The sequence below is a fragment of the Apteryx mantelli genome, chromosome 3 (assembly GCF_036417845.1).
Source record: "Apteryx mantelli isolate bAptMan1 chromosome 3, bAptMan1.hap1, whole genome shotgun sequence".
Lineage (NCBI taxonomy): Eukaryota > Metazoa > Chordata > Aves > Apterygiformes > Apterygidae > Apteryx > Apteryx mantelli.
The window spans coordinates 112,591,821-112,609,702 of NC_089980.1; the positions used below are offsets into that span (position 1 = coordinate 112,591,821).

General features: G+C 39.1%; 1 protein-coding gene across 1 annotated transcript in view; it reads right to left on the reverse strand.

Annotated features, from left to right (window-relative positions):
- Positions 1–17,882, reverse strand: part of MLIP (muscular LMNA interacting protein) — a 70,937-nt gene that overhangs the window by 38,854 nt on the left and 14,201 nt on the right. Inside the window, 2 exon segments of the mRNA XM_067294600.1 lie at positions 4,617–4,688; positions 10,605–12,242. Coding sequence (XP_067150701.1) covers positions 4,617–4,688; positions 10,605–12,242 — 1,710 coding nt within the window.

Consider the following 17,882-nt stretch of genomic DNA (forward strand, 5'->3'; position numbering starts at 1 on the left):
CAATCTATTTTTATCAAAATATTCTTTACAAAATGTTGTCAAAAATGGTTTTCAGGTCCAAGATGAACCTGACATACTTGACAACAGTCCAGCAGTTAGGTCTCTCATCTGAGATGGGGGAAACATGGTGTCCAAGTTTCTGCTCTGTGATTTCAAGGAGGGACTTGAATCCACATTTGACTTGACCTATCCCTATACCAGAGGGTATTTAATAATACAATAGATAAAAACTCCCTCAAGACAGGAACTTGAAGCTGGGTCTCCAACGCACTGCCAGCAAGTCTTCTGTGCAGATAACGAGATGCAATTTCTAGATCTTTGCAGTTTTTCTAGAAGTGTAAAGTCATCTGGAAAGCCTTTAAGACTTTCTTGAAGTTAGCCAAATGGCAATTTAACAAGAGAAAAGATAAAGCACAGCCACACAGAGACAAAACCAATAATGTAACATATTTCCTCATTAAGAAAGATTTCTTTTTTCTTCATTTTATATAAAACTGAAATCACAGTCATCTATATGTACTTGGTTAATGAACACAAGGCAGATTAGCCAACAATGCTTTCATTTGCTCCCCCTCCATCCACAACCAGTTATATCTAATGCTTTTCAGAAACCTTGGTACATGTGGGGTAGGTCTAGGCTGTGAGGCAGGTGGACCTTGTGGCACACCACATCGTCCTGGTTTCATCACAGTTGTGAGCTTTGAGCAGAATACTGTCAACACCCCCTCCCCCCCCAAGCCTGCATGTCCAGGTTTCCTTACCATCTAGAAGAGGGAAATTTATCCCAGTCAGTCTGCAGATGGGATGTATATCTGGACAAGGGCAGCAATCCCAGGTTCTCCTGCGCAGCTCTCACATTAACTGTTCAGAAAAGACTTTTTATTTGTAATCCCCAAAAGTGTACAATGGAGTTTTGGGGTTACACCTCAAATTAGACATAATTCTGAAGACGAAGTAAGATCTGGTTAAGGGACCATCTACTTATAGTTAGGAATTTATCTTAGTTCCCTGAAACAGATACTTCTTCATAATCTATTTTGAGTGAAAGGTATTTTTATAGACATTTGATAAATAAATTCTCTAAATGATACATATATTACTTTTGAAAAGGAAATAATACTTCATTAGGATTGGAATTTTAAATTAGTTTGTGATTTTATATATATATATAACTATACAAGACATTAAAGAGTGAATGTCAGTGGAGGGATGACTCGCTGATTCAACAGTAATGAGTCTGGAAGGAACCACAGTGATCACCTAGTCTGACCTTTTTTATAAACCACAAAACTACCTGGAATTACTGTCTGAAGTGCCTGAAAAGTGTTCTGTCTTGATTTTTCAATGTTTGTGATAACCTATTTCAGTCTCTTAAAAAAATCTTCTGATAGTTTATTAATCCTGTCTGTTAAAATTTTTTGTTTTATGCCTTGATTAAAATTGTCCAGCTTCCTCTTCTAGCCAGTGGATCCTATTGCCTGCAGGGCTGAAGTATTCATTTTCATAATCTTATCCTTCTGTGGCCTGAGAACATAGTTAGCCAAAATGAACCTTCCGGCTATGCTTCCAGATCCCCTTCGCCCACTAAAACTATTGAAACTTTTCAAGGACAGATTTCCAGGGTAGAATTTTCTAACCTGTGAGCATAGCCTAAAATCTTTCTGAAATTGCATGAACAGCTATAGGTTACCCTCATTTATTGAGCAAAAGCATGATATTTCTCAAGGGAGATGCACAATTTCTACTCTACACATAAGAGAGGCATGTCCATTTATGCTAGCTTTAATGAAGCATTGATGTCCCTTTATTAAAGGGATCTCTTTATTAAGGAATTAAGCTATGCTAGGGAAAGTAACTGAGAAAGAAAAAAAAACTACCACAATTTATTATGGCTTAACAAAATTGGATTAATAAATTTTGTTTTGGTATCAATGTCAGTTTTCTATTATGTGATCTAATTAATACTCCACAAGAACTGTCATCCTGAACATCGACATCAGAGTTCTGATCATTCCTCAAGATGAGTCAAATGAAGTAATATCATTATATTAATTCATTTGACTGGTCGTGAGAAATGATCAGAAACCACTTTTTCCACTTTAACAGTGGAAAAGCGCTGACATCTGAGAATGTGCATTTCCAGTTCAACTGCATAGCACAATACTTCTCTAGCATTTAGGCAGATGATGTATTCCTAACCATGCATTCAGTTCAGCAATATCTGTGCATTGCAGAACTGCCTTCCTTGCTAAAAGAAAGGTAGTCAAAAACTTCTCTGAATAGCCTTTATCCTAAAATTACATGTTAACAAAACATCATTTATGTACTTAAAATCTTGTCTTCTGGAATCTCTCTCTCTTTAATCCGATGTTTGCATAAAATGGCAGCAACATAACTACTGTCATTGAGCTACAATGTGACATGATTTCCTTCCCAGTTCCTCCCCCTGACACTTGAGCAGAATACTTGGATATTAAGGCTTAGTACAATGGAGCTTGTGTTCCTTAATGCTTCCCTTAAGAGCCATTCTATAAAGGTAAGTCAGCTAACACAATTGGATTAGCTTAGGAGTGGTCTAATTAGCTGCTGGTGTGAATCAATGGTTTATTATCCATAATTCTCAAGATGAGAGAAAGCAGGAAAGGGGTTGTGCACCAGAATTGTTGTAGTCTCTGTCCTGATGCCCAGAGAAATACAATTTATTCAACAACTGTAGTCAGGCTATGCTGAAAGGTACAATTTACAAAGTAAATAAGTCAAGATTCTCACTTAGAGGCAAAACCTGTATGGGAAAATCAAATTCCTACTAGTTTTGCATGACTGTGCTATCTCCGCTGAAGGAAATGCCAAAGCTAGCATTTTCAATAAAATAGTTGACAACCACAAGCCCCTCTCTAAACACAGATACCATTTGAGTCATTACCTTCATTTTTTTTCTGATATTGGTATTAGACTCTATGATTCCATTTTAAGTACTAGGGATAAGTTACACGCAGCTAGTAAATGTAAGCACACAAGAGAAGGTCGGTGAAACCCTCCCTCAAATGGATTGCCTTCCTTTCGAAACAGCGCAGTCAGATGGCTGGCTTTAATCCGCCAATTAGGATCACACGCGAGCTTTCCAGTGAATCTCCTGCTCAAACTTGCCTACCAGGCTTTGGTTTGCAGTGCGGAACAGCCTTAGAGTGCACAAACTGGCCTCCTTTCAGATGAAGTTAACCCTGAAAATGCACTTCAGGAGTTCACTTAATGCTTCCAGCCGCTAACAGACACTCTGCCCAAACGAAACCCTCCCAAAATACATACTGTAGGGACATAGGATCCCCTCATCCAGCTATTTTGCTCTCCAGAGTCATTTCTACTGGACCACATTACATGCTAATGCAGAAATAGCCATAGTCGGTGCATCCAAAATTTAAGTAAGGGAAGATTCAGGTTTCATGCAAATGATGAAGAATTTCATTCAAGACTAAAAGAACACTGGAAAAGAAAGGTGTGTCTTATTTCTCAGGAAAAAAAATCTAATTTATATCAGTTAACTGATAACTGCTAGGTCACGAATAGTAATATTTCAAAGACAAAATGATCATTTTCAAAATTCTTTATGCAGAGCTAAACTCACATTCTCCAATGTCTTTAGGCTCTGCAAACTCCTAGCGGAATTGACTGAACCATGCATGCAAATACATATTTACATGTATATTTAGGGATGTCTGATTTTGTAGAAAGTTATTAGAGGTTAAGATCCTCAACTAGATCCACAAAAAAGATTTTAATGATAAAGCAGTAAACTGGATGCCAGAGTCATTAAGTATGTCTCTTAGATATATTTGGCACTTCACTCTCGTTGCTAATCACAGGCAATTTTTGATAAGCATAAAGGGGTATCCTTTGTGCAAAGTTCATTTAGGCAAAATTTTCAAAAAATAAGCATTAGTGAGTACTTTGATCCTTCCATGCAAAATTTATATTTTCAATTGACTTCCAAGGTTGCATTATCGAAATAAGGACTATACAACCCAGCCTTTATAGGCTATATCTATACTGGTAAATTAAATGCACTAGAGACTGTTCCCTGGAACTATTCTCTTTTCCTACAGAAAAGGATTGTTACTCCAAACTGCCTACTAGGAAGGAACCCCTGACGCACACTAACTGTCAGACTGTTCCTGGGAGTTGTCTGGGGGAATGGGAGCTGGCAGAGGCCAGTGCAATGGCCAGGGCCATTCTCACAGTTTAACAGCATTCCTGATCAAAATATCGGGGAACATTTCCTCGTGTTGTTACATTTGTTAGTACAGCCATTGAATAATCATTAAGTAATACCAAATGATGAACAGGTCCTAGAATGGCAGCGCTCCAGACATTTTCAAACAGCAAAACAAACTTCTAGATATTGCCATAAATGACAATTCATTTAGGAGAGACTTTTTGCAACAAATTTTTTTATAGAAATTCAGATTAGTGAAGACATTGATCTCCAATAGAAACGCTTAGCAGTTAGTTCACAGAGCTTATATTCTGCAATATCCCCAACAGAAATGTTGGAATATGTACATAAAGTTGACGGTCTCATATACGTAATGCAATTTCCATGTCTTCAAGCAAACACTAACCTTCTGTTCCATTAGTAATGTGTTTGTAGGGATTGCTGCAAATGCCTTGTAGCTTGTCTTGATCTTGTACTGCTAAGAGCGGTAAACCAGAAAGCAGGAAAAGAAATAAAAAAAGACAGAAGAGGCAGAGGGAGAGAGAGGGAAGAAAGGGGAAAGGTACGACAGAATGAAAGACGATTCTAATTGTCTCGCAAGCACGTGGCAATAATACAATGCTTACATGTTACCTAGAAAAGTTATTTCAGCCTAGTGTTTCTATTAAGATTTAAAAGGGCTGTAACATACAACTTTTGCTTTTAGGAATGAAGTAGGACTAAGTGAAATCTTTCTACCAGTTTATAATTTCTTCAGTGATTTTGACTGCTTTCTACTTATCTACTTATCTTTTCTACTATCCTTAAAGGAAAATCAGGAAAGGCTCTGGCATTTTTCCAAGTTCTCTTGTGATTTGCAATGATAATGCAAAGCTACTTCTGCCAGTACCTGCAGCTCAAACTGCTGTTGCATGTGTGTTCCTGGGCTGCTGAAGTCAGAGGTATTTCTATGATTGGCTTTAATGGGACTGATTAGGATCTTTATTTTCTGAATTACTTATGCAAATGGACAGATCATTTAAGTCATATGGTACTGCCTTTCACCTCCTGAATAAGTAAATCTACCATGGAAATATTTCAAGACAACTATAACAACTTTTATAGTGTAACAGGTGTACAGAACTGACAATCTACACCATATAAAATGTATGTTTTGGGATACAAAAATTCTGAGATCAGGTTTAAAAATTGTTCATTTTAAACAATTTATGTTTTAGAGTATATTAATTTGCCTGATGATTTCTAACTCTTAGAAATCATACTTTCCACTTTTTCTTTGCAATCATAGATTGTAAATTCAGCTATTTTTAAGTGAACATTGAGATTTTCTTATACTTACAAGAGTCCAAGAGCAAGGACTCTTAATCACGTGACTGCTGGAAACCTTTCTTTCGTAAGCACTTAAATATGTATTCGCAGCATGTTTTCCCCTTTCAGCAATATTCCAATGAAAAACTTTGACTTCCGCAAATTCTCACAGGAATAGATTTAAGTTAGAGGTTGAATAATTTTTGTGATATTCACACAGAACTAAAGTTAGATGTTAATGAGTTCTGTTTTTTTACTGGACTGCTGTCTGTCTGTAGCTGTGAATACTAGTGATTATGAGATAAGAGGCTGAGCAGAATGCCGAACTTAGGGTGGGTTGTTGTCACTTTTTTCCTGTCTTGGTGACTGCAGTGGGGCCTGTATTTTACATTGGATAGAGGAAATTAACCTAGTCCTTGTATCTCCCTTGAAACATTGTAGAACACCACCTTTTAATTCTTTCTATACGTAATGTTATATTCACTTGAGAGCTGCTCATGTTTATTTTTAGTCAGAATTTTGAAACTCTCAGTCTTTCAAGAATTTGATAGAATAATCACAATAATCATACTGAATATAGTCTGTTAAAGTAGATCAGTGCAATGTCAGAAATGCACATTTTTTGTAATTTATATGAGATTTAGCCATTCTAACTTAGATGTCTGCCTTTTAGGTGCTCCAGTCGGACCTAATGCCTTTCATAGTCAAAGAAAAGAAACAGGTATTTCTACAGAATAATTCATCTCATCCTAAAATAGGCATCTAGAAGAGATAAAATGAATCACCCTTAGAGACACCATCTTCTCTCCTTTGACAATAACAGAATTGCCTAGGTTATGCTCAAATGTCTAACTTTCAAATGTAAAAATTTATATTAGCTGAATCCTTCTTTTTGAATTTTATAAGCCAGTACTCTGTCATACACATGTAGGTGCTCATATACATTTATGTATATGCAACTTCTATCTATATGTGGACATTAAACATAAAATACTGTGCAGTGAAGTAACACATAAGACCAAAATTTCAAAGACCTAAATTGGCATATCCACAAAATGTATCCTTGTTTACTTAAAATTGATATTCAATCAATCAAATAAACATTTAAATGAAATGCTACTTCTTCACAAGTTCTTGGGTTTCTACATCTCTAATGAGTATACTGTGACTACTTTGATTTTAGTCATGATGGTTTATAAACAAACCTAAGACATATTAGACTATTAAAATGTAAGGGTTAGTATTCTGTTTTAATTTGCTTTAGCACTTCCATGTACTGTAGAACTTGTAAGCAAAGCGTAGTTATCAAAATCAGGCTGTTTAAGATGAATGGAAAATCCTTAATTCAGTTACTCTTCTATAGGAATTTGTTTCTTGACACATTATGTTGCCCTACTTGAAATGATTAGTGTCAGTAATTCAATTTTCTTTACTTTGGTATTTACCACTGTTCAGACATTACTGGTTATGTTCACATGGCAATCAATAGAAAAATACTGACTATTGCAAAAGGAGCAGAAGATTGGACCCTTTTAAAACCTGTTCACACTGTCTTTGTATATTGGCACTGACTTTTGGAACCACCGGGGCACATGCAATTAAATTCAAGCTATATTCCTCTACTCTCCTTCAGATGCCTAACTAATGGCACATAAGTACAATCAATTAATAATACTCAAAACCTGCAATTCCTAGTGAAAATACTTCCATCTATTATAATGAAAGATGTCATTACTTATTTAACCATTGATATTATTCTTTAATAGTAGGTATGTTGCATGTAATGTTAAAGCACTCTGCAAATACTGGATATAATTTTCAGGACCCAGGAGTCTATCATCCATGCATTCTTCAATACCTAAATATATTTAATAATCTGGTTCCTAGGAATCCACTAGCATTTTTAAATGGCCTTAGGCAGTCATGTCTGCTGGCCTGCACTGTGGCCCAAAGAGAAGCAAGCAAATCCATAATTAAAACTGGGGCTAATATCAGCCTGGGGAGTTGTTGCAAAAATGTCCTATATGCTGTGCTCAAATGAGCACTAAGGACACCCACAGGGCATTGCTACAGTGTGCTAGACACAGACCTGTAAAGGCTTAAAAGCAGCAACTAACCATGGCAGTGTAGAGCTCCTCATGACTAATCTTTCCTGCTTTGTGGTAGGTTTAGCAGCTGTGCTGAGCTCCATGTTGCTACAATTAGTTTGTTCGCAAGCTGATTTGAGTAGCTCTGTTTGCACTCCTGTATTAAATTTAATAGGAAAAATCAAAGAATATATAGGGATGACATCCCATTTTTAAAAAGTACAACACTGGCAAACATAAGCATAAATGTCCTAATATATAAAGCATCTGAAAGTATATGCATTTATATATATACACAGATGCAAATACTTAAATAAGTCCATAGGCTATTCTTTGATTTCCGTGAACTGGCACATGCATAGACATACACGTATAAAAGCTCTCCATGAAAGAATCCTTTTTGCAAGCCATGCGACAGCATAATTGCTTTGATATTGTGCTAAGGAAACAGTTTTATGTGAATGCTGAAATATACATTCAATATCAAAACTCTGTTTTGAAAGAGTCTGATTTAATAGGTGTCTTCTTAATGTTGCCTCAACAATGGTTGAGGCCACGTTAAGGTTGCAAAATTACACATGCAAAAGTCAAGCACTTCTAGCTGTTACACTTTTCCCTTGACATTCACTTAGCAACACTGTACATGCGAAAACTTTGTCATGAATCAACAGTCATCTGATGGAGCAACCTGCTCTTCATCTAGTTCTAACGCTGGACTGATTGGTTGTAAAGAGACCTAAATGCTACTTAAGATGTTAATGCTGTCTCTTCTCAATCTTTTCTTTTTTTCTCTGGAAATATACTGAGATTTGAGATTGGAGAGTAACCAGAGAGTCTAGTAACATTAACAAATGAGCAAAACAGAAGTCTGTTGAGCTATTTCATAAACTACATATGCAAATAAATGAGAGCAGGAGGAAAGGGGAGTGTTGAATGCATGCTATTATTAACTGCATCAAATCACAGCCTCACATTTTAAAGTCAGGAGTGACCTATCCTGAACTGAATTCCTGGCTGCATTTGATTTAGAGATTTCAGAACTTCCACATCCCCAGTAGAGTCAGCTTGGCTGTATGATTGAAAATTGCACCAGACTAACAGTCCAGGTCTGTTAAACTAGTGGATGCTCTCCCAATCTCAAAGGGGTGGTGGGGCGGTTTTGAGAGTGTCACTGTATCATCCAAAAAACAGAACTAGCAGGAAAATTGACAGTAGGGAGGACAGAAAGGGTGCCTCTGCAAATATAAATCTAAGCAATAGTTATGTGTGTCACAGCCGGAGCTGGAGGAACTCAAACTTTCCTTCTCAACAGAGAAGTGCATTGATATTATTCACTCAACAGTGCAGCATGCACTGACTCTAGCAGAAACCACAGCTGCTTTGCACGCTGCAGGCCCAGTCATGCCTCCCAATTTTGTCTCAGGGGCTTTTTTCTTGGAATTTCTACAATTTCATTTCTCTTTTTATTTCATTAAGTAATACTGACAGGGTGTAGCAACATGGTACAGCTGTGTATGGTACAATGGTTCCTTTTGGGTTGTTTAATTTTTTTAAAAGAACCATTTGTGACAATTGCTGCTTTGTGCTGATTTAAACCTCTCATTTTCAATTAACATTTTCCAGGCAGTTCAAGTCACCCCTGCCATGACCAAGCTGTTAGGAACATATCTGACACAACTTGATCTGGCAGACCAGACTGTACATTTGTGCTGTTACCAGATAAATCAATAAACTATGATAGCCTTTCTGTGCTGGGTAGTGTGCCCTGTCTGCCAGAGGAGAGCTCAGATATCAGCAAGAGGAAAAATAAAGGAAGCAGAGACAAGACAAAAGAGGCTGGAAAGCCTTCTGCAGCTCTGCTGTCTTCTGCCACCATCCCCTCCTTTGTGCATAGCAGTTCCTTTTGTTTTCACAGGGACCTATCTGCTGCATATTTTTTATCTGCTTTCATTTCCTTCCCCTGCTCATTCTTGAGATTTATCTTTATGTTTAAAACATGGCTGGAACCCAAGCCCTCCTGCAGCAGTTGCTATCGTTGCTTATTCTCACTCTGCTGGGACTCTCCCCCTCCTCGTGGATGACAAACAGCAGGAGCATGGCTCATTCGCCAAGTGTGAGGCTTTCATATTTTCAGTAGCACATGTCATTGGAAGCTTGTGGGGGTTTTTTTCCTCTTGCTTTCTGTCTAGCACAACATCAGAAAAGCACTGAAGAAAGTCAGAAAGTCAGTACTTTGCCAGCCAAGACAGCAGAGGAGCACATAGAAAAGGGCCAGAGCGGCATGGCCAGCAAAGCACTGACCACCTCCTGCAGCAGGACACAAGACCAGGGGACACAAAAGCAGGGGATGCAGAAGCAGAGCCCCTGCTGAGGCTGAGCTCAGTGCCAGGAGGCAGGGCCAGCCCCAGAGGGGCAGAGCTGCCGGGGGCTCCCAGCCGAGCTGCCTCCAGGGCAGGGGGCAGAACCAAGGAGCATGGTCACAGGTTGGCACTTCAGGAACTGATTATCATAGCAGCCAGTTTAAGTAAATCAGCTTAAGCTGCTTCTAGCTCAGCCCTGCACATAAAATCACCATACTTACACTATTTCCAGTGGGAATGTATGTGAATTTACATTACCTTGGGGTGTACAGAAAATGTTTAATGGTTTATTTTTGGCACACCATTGTATTAAGTGAGCTTCAAAAATAATGAAGTGCATGAAATGTATTTAAAGCCACTGGACACAAATCCATCTTCAGTAATATCTCCTTCCACCCATTAACAATGTATTTTATTTTTATGCTAAATCATCCCTACAGTTTCTTCCTCCATAATGCAGAACATGTTGCTAGCAACTTGGTATGGTAGTATTTAAAGTCTTCACTGTCAAGATAGCAACTCTTCCTTTTTTAACATTTTTACCCAGCTCATTCATTTTGCTATCATTGTGCAACATGGATGTCATTTTTTCCTGTGGGGACAAAGAACTATTAGAAAATAAGCATGCACTAAGAGTACCTTGGGTTTGATGTTTTCATGGTCAGGAGGCGGGGAAAAAGATTGTGGTGAAGTCAGCTCTCTGGGTCTTGATAGCAGTGTGCATGGTGACTTGTCTGAGACGGGAGATCTGCACTTTAATACTAGTGAGGTGGCAGATTGCTCAGGTCTTGGAGAGTAGTAATTAGACCTATAATTTGTGTGCATTGATGAGGAATTAGGCTGCAGTGGCTGGGAATGAATATTATAAGTCTGGGGAGTAGGTGAAGTAGTATCAGGCTGTGAGGTAGACGCCTGCTTTGAGACATTTGAAGGGGTAGGAGAGGAGGCACTCAGCTCCTGATTGGACTTGTGAGATGAATCTGATTTAGATCTAGAAGTTGAATGTGAAAGACTTGGGGAGGGAGACGAGTGCTTTTCTAGAGTGGGAGAGACCATGCCGCTCTGACTAGGAGAAGAAAGCAAAGCATATGACTGACAGGTAAAGATGGGTGAGTAAGTGTGCACTCTCTGCGATCTCTGAGGTCCTCGGGATCTGGAGAGGGGATAATGCATCTCCTCCGGAGGAGAGGGAGGGTGTGAAAGAGAAGAGTGTATTGGGGCATGAGGAGGCATGGCAGAAGTAGGTAGCGCAGGCTTTAACCATGGAGATGCAACTGATTTTCTGTGGGAAGCAATAGGGGATGACAGAGGACTTAATGACTCTGGAGAAAGTGTTCTGAGGGAAAGGTGCTTTTTAGGAGAAGGTGACCTAGCCCGAGGGGTGGGGTGAGGCTGGGAGGTTAAAGGCATGTGGCGAGCAAATCCTGAAAGCCAGCACCCCTCTCTGCTTGGAGAATCAAGCCCAATAGAAGGACTTGAGACATATTTCTTTGGGGTTGGAGGAGTTGTTTCGAACTTCTGATCTATTGCGAGTGTTGAGGAACCAAGGGAGTTAGGAGAAAATGTAGGACAAGAAGCAGGGGAGAGCGGTCTCTGCTGAGAAGAGCCTGATCTCAAAATAGCAGTTAAGAGAGTGAGTCTGGTTGGCAGAGGGGGTTTAATTCCTGACTTTGCTGGATTTTCTCTATATGACATTTGTGCGTAAGACTCACTTACACTACCTATGGTTGAAGAGGAACCATAAAGAGAGGGTGGGGACAAAGGTTTAGGGCTAGGAGATAATGAATGTGTTACTATATGTACAGGGATGTGACACAAAGCATTCAATCTTTTGGAAGAACTGGGGGATAAAGGCTGAGCAGGTGATGCTTGAATTTCAGCTGAACATGGAAGACCTGAGGAGGGACTTGGACTTTTTGCTGGAACAGAGGATGTGGTGAATTCTGCTGTTTTGTAAACACAGCCAGGAGTATGGAGACTCGGTGTTTGTAGGTTATTATATAACGGAGAACTGGAGTAACAACTATTTGATGCACAGGAAGATATATTAGACACGGAAGAAGGTGGACTATGGAAAGTAGACTGAAAGTAGAGAGAGGAATCTTGTTTAGAAGACCCAGTTGGTGACTGCCAGTTTTTATGGGAGTCTTCCAGTGAAGAGGCTTGATTCAGGTTAACCATGTCACCACACGCTACTTTCGAATTAGTTGGAGAAATTAAGTGGACAGCAGGTGTTTTAGAGGAAAGATGATCATAGGTAGAAAGAGCAGAAATTAACTGGAGAAAAAAGAAAAACAGAAATGTTAACATAGGCAGACTCTGTGAAACTGTTAAGCATCCCACATCTCTCTTCTGTGGTTGTGCACATAAAGTTTTCATTAGTACTGTTCTGTTGGTTAAAAGCACAGGACTGTCTTAAACGAAGTGATACAGCCTGATGGATAACTGTCTCACAGGAGGCGACTAAGCACAGCCAAGTTATGTGTTACTTATTCTTATGAGATCTTTGTTTTGCTGATACAAACAAAGTCCAAGGCTACTGTATTTTTTATTTTAAGTAAAATCCAAGGCAGCTGTGCCATCAATGTCCAGAACTCTGATACCATTTGAACTGTGTAAACACAACTTTAGGTGAGAAACTTGTAATATCATCCCATCTCACTCTACTAGTTCAGCAGAAAGTAGCCCTTCTGTAAATGAGATTCGAGTCAAGTACTCATTTTCTTATTCAGTAAACAACACCTTCTGCAGCACTGTGATATCAGAATGAGAAATTTTCTCAGAAGCAGCTTAAATCGGAACATCTAGTTTGTTTCTCATTCGTCTTGTCGTTTATAGAGCAACATGTTTGACAGTTTACAGGCATATAAGAGCCCTTGTCCCCTTCTCCACAGTCTTACAATACAATAATAAAACAATAATTAGCTCTTTCACTAGTGCCTTTTTTCTTAGGTCTATTCTAATTAGGATTTGTCAAAACTAATTATAGTATGTAAGTATATTATCAACCCTTACACAGTTTTATGCTTTTGAAGAAAGCAATTATCTCAAAATTCTCCAAGTTATTATAATGCTGAGGTTAAAAACTAGGGAGTACACAATTTGAATAAAGTATATCAATGTGAAATAGTGTGCTAACTTGAACTGTAAAGCTGAGAGGCTACAAATTATTACATAACCTTTGACTGAGCAGTTTGAAAGAGGAGAAATTAACTCTATTCCCTACAAACTTCATGTAAACAGAAAAACATCTATCGATCTGTTATTCGACACCCGGAAAAGATTATGCCATTTTGCAAAACAAAATCATACCATCCAGTTTCCACATACATGACTTGCACATGGCTTTGACTTAGATTATGAATCCTAATTTTTAAACACAAGCATCTTCTTCAGGAGAGTGAAAAATTATTATAATTTGATATCAGGTAGTACTGATATGTCACAAAACAAAAAAAAAGTATAAAACATTTATAATTCTCAAGTGAGAGCACAAGTATGCTAGAAGAAGCTGTGACAAGACAACAGGACATACAGGTTTTTAAGGGCTAAACTATACTCCAGAAAACGCTAAATACGCACAGTGTAAACCTGTTAACCCTTGTAGCTTGCAACAGTGAGCTCTTCCTGCTAAACAGTACCATACAAATTGCAGGCCTTGTAAGCTGAGGAGACTTCTTGTATAAGACGCCGTCAAAAAAGCCAAGGGAATGCCTTCAATTACTGCAATAAAAGCCAGCCTTTACAATCACACTAACCTCCCCAAACTATATGTGTGATAAGGAATCTTAAAGTGTTAAGCCAATGAATGTTTACAATGCAACTATTAAGACTGTATAAAAATGAATATACATGGTACCATCATAATATATATTCTCCCAGATTAAGCAATTATGACTGTTGAAAAAATTGCTATAAAGAATATGGAGAAATACTAGAAATTATCTGAGAATAATTGACCAATATTTAACTACTATGAAAAAGCATTATTAAGTATGTCATGAAGTATGCAATTATTGAACAAGTTAAAAAGGAGGAAGGTAATATTTCTGATAATTTGGAGCAGCCTGCTGACTTTAATAATGAGTTCTGGAAGCTCATCAACTACCAAAACAAAATTGGAGGAGGAAATCCCTGTATATGAAAATGGAATAGATAAATTTCCCTTACAAAGGCAATGGATTAAGAGAAAATGAGAATGAATATCAAATTCCAGAATGAAAGGACAGAAGGTGAATGGACTTATAATTAGATAAAACTTAATAAGAAAGATTTAATAGCAGCTAGGAAAAGTTTCATGGTAGCAGATGATAACTCTGCTCCTGGAAGCATGAGAAACATGCTGTAGTCTTCTTCTGATTTGAATACCATTGAACATTTATGTGCTGAACTAATTGCTATTGCTTTGCAATGTTAACTACATCTGTGGATAATCATCCTCTTATTTACAGAATCATAGCAATGTTGGTTTGAAGCGACTGCTAAGGTCATCTAGCCCAGCCTCCTACTCAGAGCAAGACTATCACTGACACCACCAGGTCAGGTCAGCCATGACCGTGTCTAACCAAGCCTCAAAAGCTCCTAAGGACTGCGATTCCACCACTTCTTGGGGCAGCCTGGGAGGTTACCTACCCGAAACAAATCCATGCTGCTCTGCTGCCTAGTGAGGAAGCTTTTCCTAATGTCCAGTTGGGACTTCCCGAGCTTCAATTCATGACCACTGCTGTCTTGCCTGCTACTGCGGAAAAGAGTTTGGCTCTGTCATCTCTGTCTCTTTCCTTCAAGATGTTGCAGGCTGCTCCTAGATGCCTCCTTAGCTACCTCTTTGCCAGAAAAAACAAGCCCAGTTCCCTCAACCTCAGCTCATAGGTGCCCCTGGCCGTCTTGATAGCCTTGTGCTGGATCCCCAACAGCTCTTTGAACTTGGGGGGGAAGGCAGACTGAGCACGATATAGCAGGTGGGGCCTCACCCATGCTGAGTAGATGGAATATAACATCTTCCCTTGATCTGCCGGCCACAACTCTTCTCAGGAAGCTCAGTCGATAGTTTACTTTATTTGTGGTGACAGCTCACTCTTGGTTCATCTCCAGCCTGGCACCCACCATAACCCCCAAGTCCTTTTCAACAGGGCTGTTGCACAGCCAGTGACTTCCCAACCTGTATAGATGCGTGGGGTTTTTCCGCCCAGGTGCAGAGCTTTGCACTTTTCCTTGCTGAACTTCATGAGTTCTGCTCACCCATTTCTCCGTGTCCATCTCCTCACATCCACAGAGCCTCTCAGTCACATCGGCCAACTGTCCCAGCACCCTTGGATGAATCCCATCCAGCCCCATGAATCTGATTATACCCAGCTTCTCTAAGTGTCTCCTAATCTGTTGCTCTCCCACTGCTGGTTACCCCTCTCTGCCCCAAACTGATACATGAGAAGGGCTGGAAAGCAGCTTTGGCTGTGAAGACTGGGACAAAAAAACCATTGAGTACTTCCGCCTTTTCAGTATCATCCATCACTAGGTTTCCTTCCCCATCCAGAAAAGGAGACACTTTTTCCCTGAACTTCCTCTTTTGTCTCTTTTCTTCCTCTTAGCCAGACAGTCTATAATATCCCCAGTGTTACTTCTCCCTCTGATCTTGACCCAGAGACTCTCAACAGGAACATCTATTTCTAGCTGGAACTCTGCACTGTCATGGAGCTCTTTAACACAAGGTATGACTCCACCTCCTCTTCATCCCTGCTCATCCTTCTTAACAACCTCTACCCATCATGCAATACACACATGCTATTCTATGTCTTTTTAACTACCTCTTTTTCTCTTACAAAGAAGCCTAGGCTTTTTTAAAGACTCTTGTTTCTCAAATTCCTGTTTTTCTTCTTTGCACGCCTATTTCCCAGCCACAGGTGTAAAGGGTCATCTCACAGACAAACTGTGCCTGTTCTCAGGGCAACAGAATCAGGAAGGCAATATTTCTAGAGATTGCTCTGCAGAGCTATTTACAGGAGAGGGGACAGGAAAAATGTATTTTGCTTAAAGCAGTTAAATGGCTACTTGTAAACCCAAAGAAACATTGTCTGTGGCTATGCCCATTCGCATCACTGAGAGAGAATCTCTATTTCACCACCTTCTTCAGAGATTGCTAATCATGGTGTAAGTGCAAAAATAAAAAGGGAACAATCTCTTCCTGTCACATTTCAATAAATTTCACATTTACTGTATCTGTATGTGCACATGAGCAGGCAAATAAGTCACAGTAGTAAGCTAGGGCATGAACTTGTATCACATCACCAACAGTATGATAACTGACCTACTGTGTGTGTGGCCAAGCATACATTAACTTTAGGATGATCCATTCTGTAAATGTTGTCTATAAAGGAGGTAGCAGGAAAGAGCCTACATTTGGTCAGAGAAAACTCATCTTGCATGAAGTCTTTTGACCTCAGCTCTGAGGGCAAGAGCTCTTTCACACTCCCTTTGCACCTGACATTTCTAGTATACTTACTAGACTGTAAGCCATGTAACCTAAACATAGCCTTCCTTTGAGGTAATTAACTTCATTGTTGGAACCCAGAACACCATATGTGCATGAATTATATCTTAACTTCATCCAAATGAGTGGGATAATAGAAGTAGCATTCACATCTTTCAAAATAATTTTATTACTCACAGTCCTTACACTAAAGGATATACTCTATAATGCAACTGAAATATTCTATGAAAATTGCCATTGTATCAACTATCCTTTTTTGCGTAGTAACAGTTAGAAATGAGTTTTAGACACCAATTTATCTTACATCACAAAATATGTAAGACATTTCCTAAAGGCATGCAAAAGACATTACCATTTGGTGAAAAAGAGTTTCTGGTTTACTGATGAGAAATTTATTTTGTCTTTTTATTCTGTTCAGTTTCTCTACCGTTTTAAAAACAATTTTTTAGTTCTACCAGATTAGTGCCAAGGAAGTGAGTGACAGAAGCGTATTCATGTTCATGCAGTCTATTATTCAATTACAAGCCTTCTTCTCTACTCAGGACCATCTTAGGCATGTTTCTCAAAGATTTATAAAGAAAGTCAAAATAGGTGTGGCAATCTTAACACGAAAGGAAAAAGGAACTTGAAAAAGGTCCTGATGCCTCATAGATCCCAACAACATTAACCAGGGCTTAATCTTGTTATCCAGTCTTGTCCAGGAGACCCTCAACATATTTGAAATGGCAGAACTGAGCTGGACACAAGATAACTGGTCTTTCTGGTGAAATCACACTTCCAGTAATGCTATGGAAGGGCACAGAGGAAATGACTATTTATACCAGCAATGCCCCTGAGATGTGCTGGTGAAACAGGAAAAGGGCAGAAAACTGGCAAAGTGGGATGCCCAGAAGGCAAAAATATGTGTGGGAGAGGATGTGGCTTGATGATGTCTATCCTGGTGCCATTAAACCATGCTTTGGTCTCAGTAGAATTTGATTATAGAAAGGAAAAAATAAAGTTTTTTCCCTACCTCAGCCTGCAACCTGAGAGTCAGAAAGAGAGACAAATAAGTGCTGGAGATTGGGGAACCTGATGACAAAATATCTGAGCAGCGCACTGTAAATCAGACCGAGCCCAGACCCAGCTAATATAGATGCCATCCATAGTTGTCTGGTTTCTACCGACAGAAAAGACGCATTCTTCCTGGGGTCCACAGTAGTTTGCAGGGGCTCTTGACTGATTTGTCTGGAAAAGCCAAACCAGATGGCAGGCACTGGACAAAGAAATTACTGATATTTCAATAAACAGTAAGCCAGAAAGAGTGATGACTAAGTAAACACTGAATGAGAATCAGAACATCAACGACAAGCAGCTTGGTAAAAGCGTCCTTGCGTTATGTATACAGCAAGAGATATTTAGAAAATAAAGACTGAGAAAGTACAGTCCTAAGG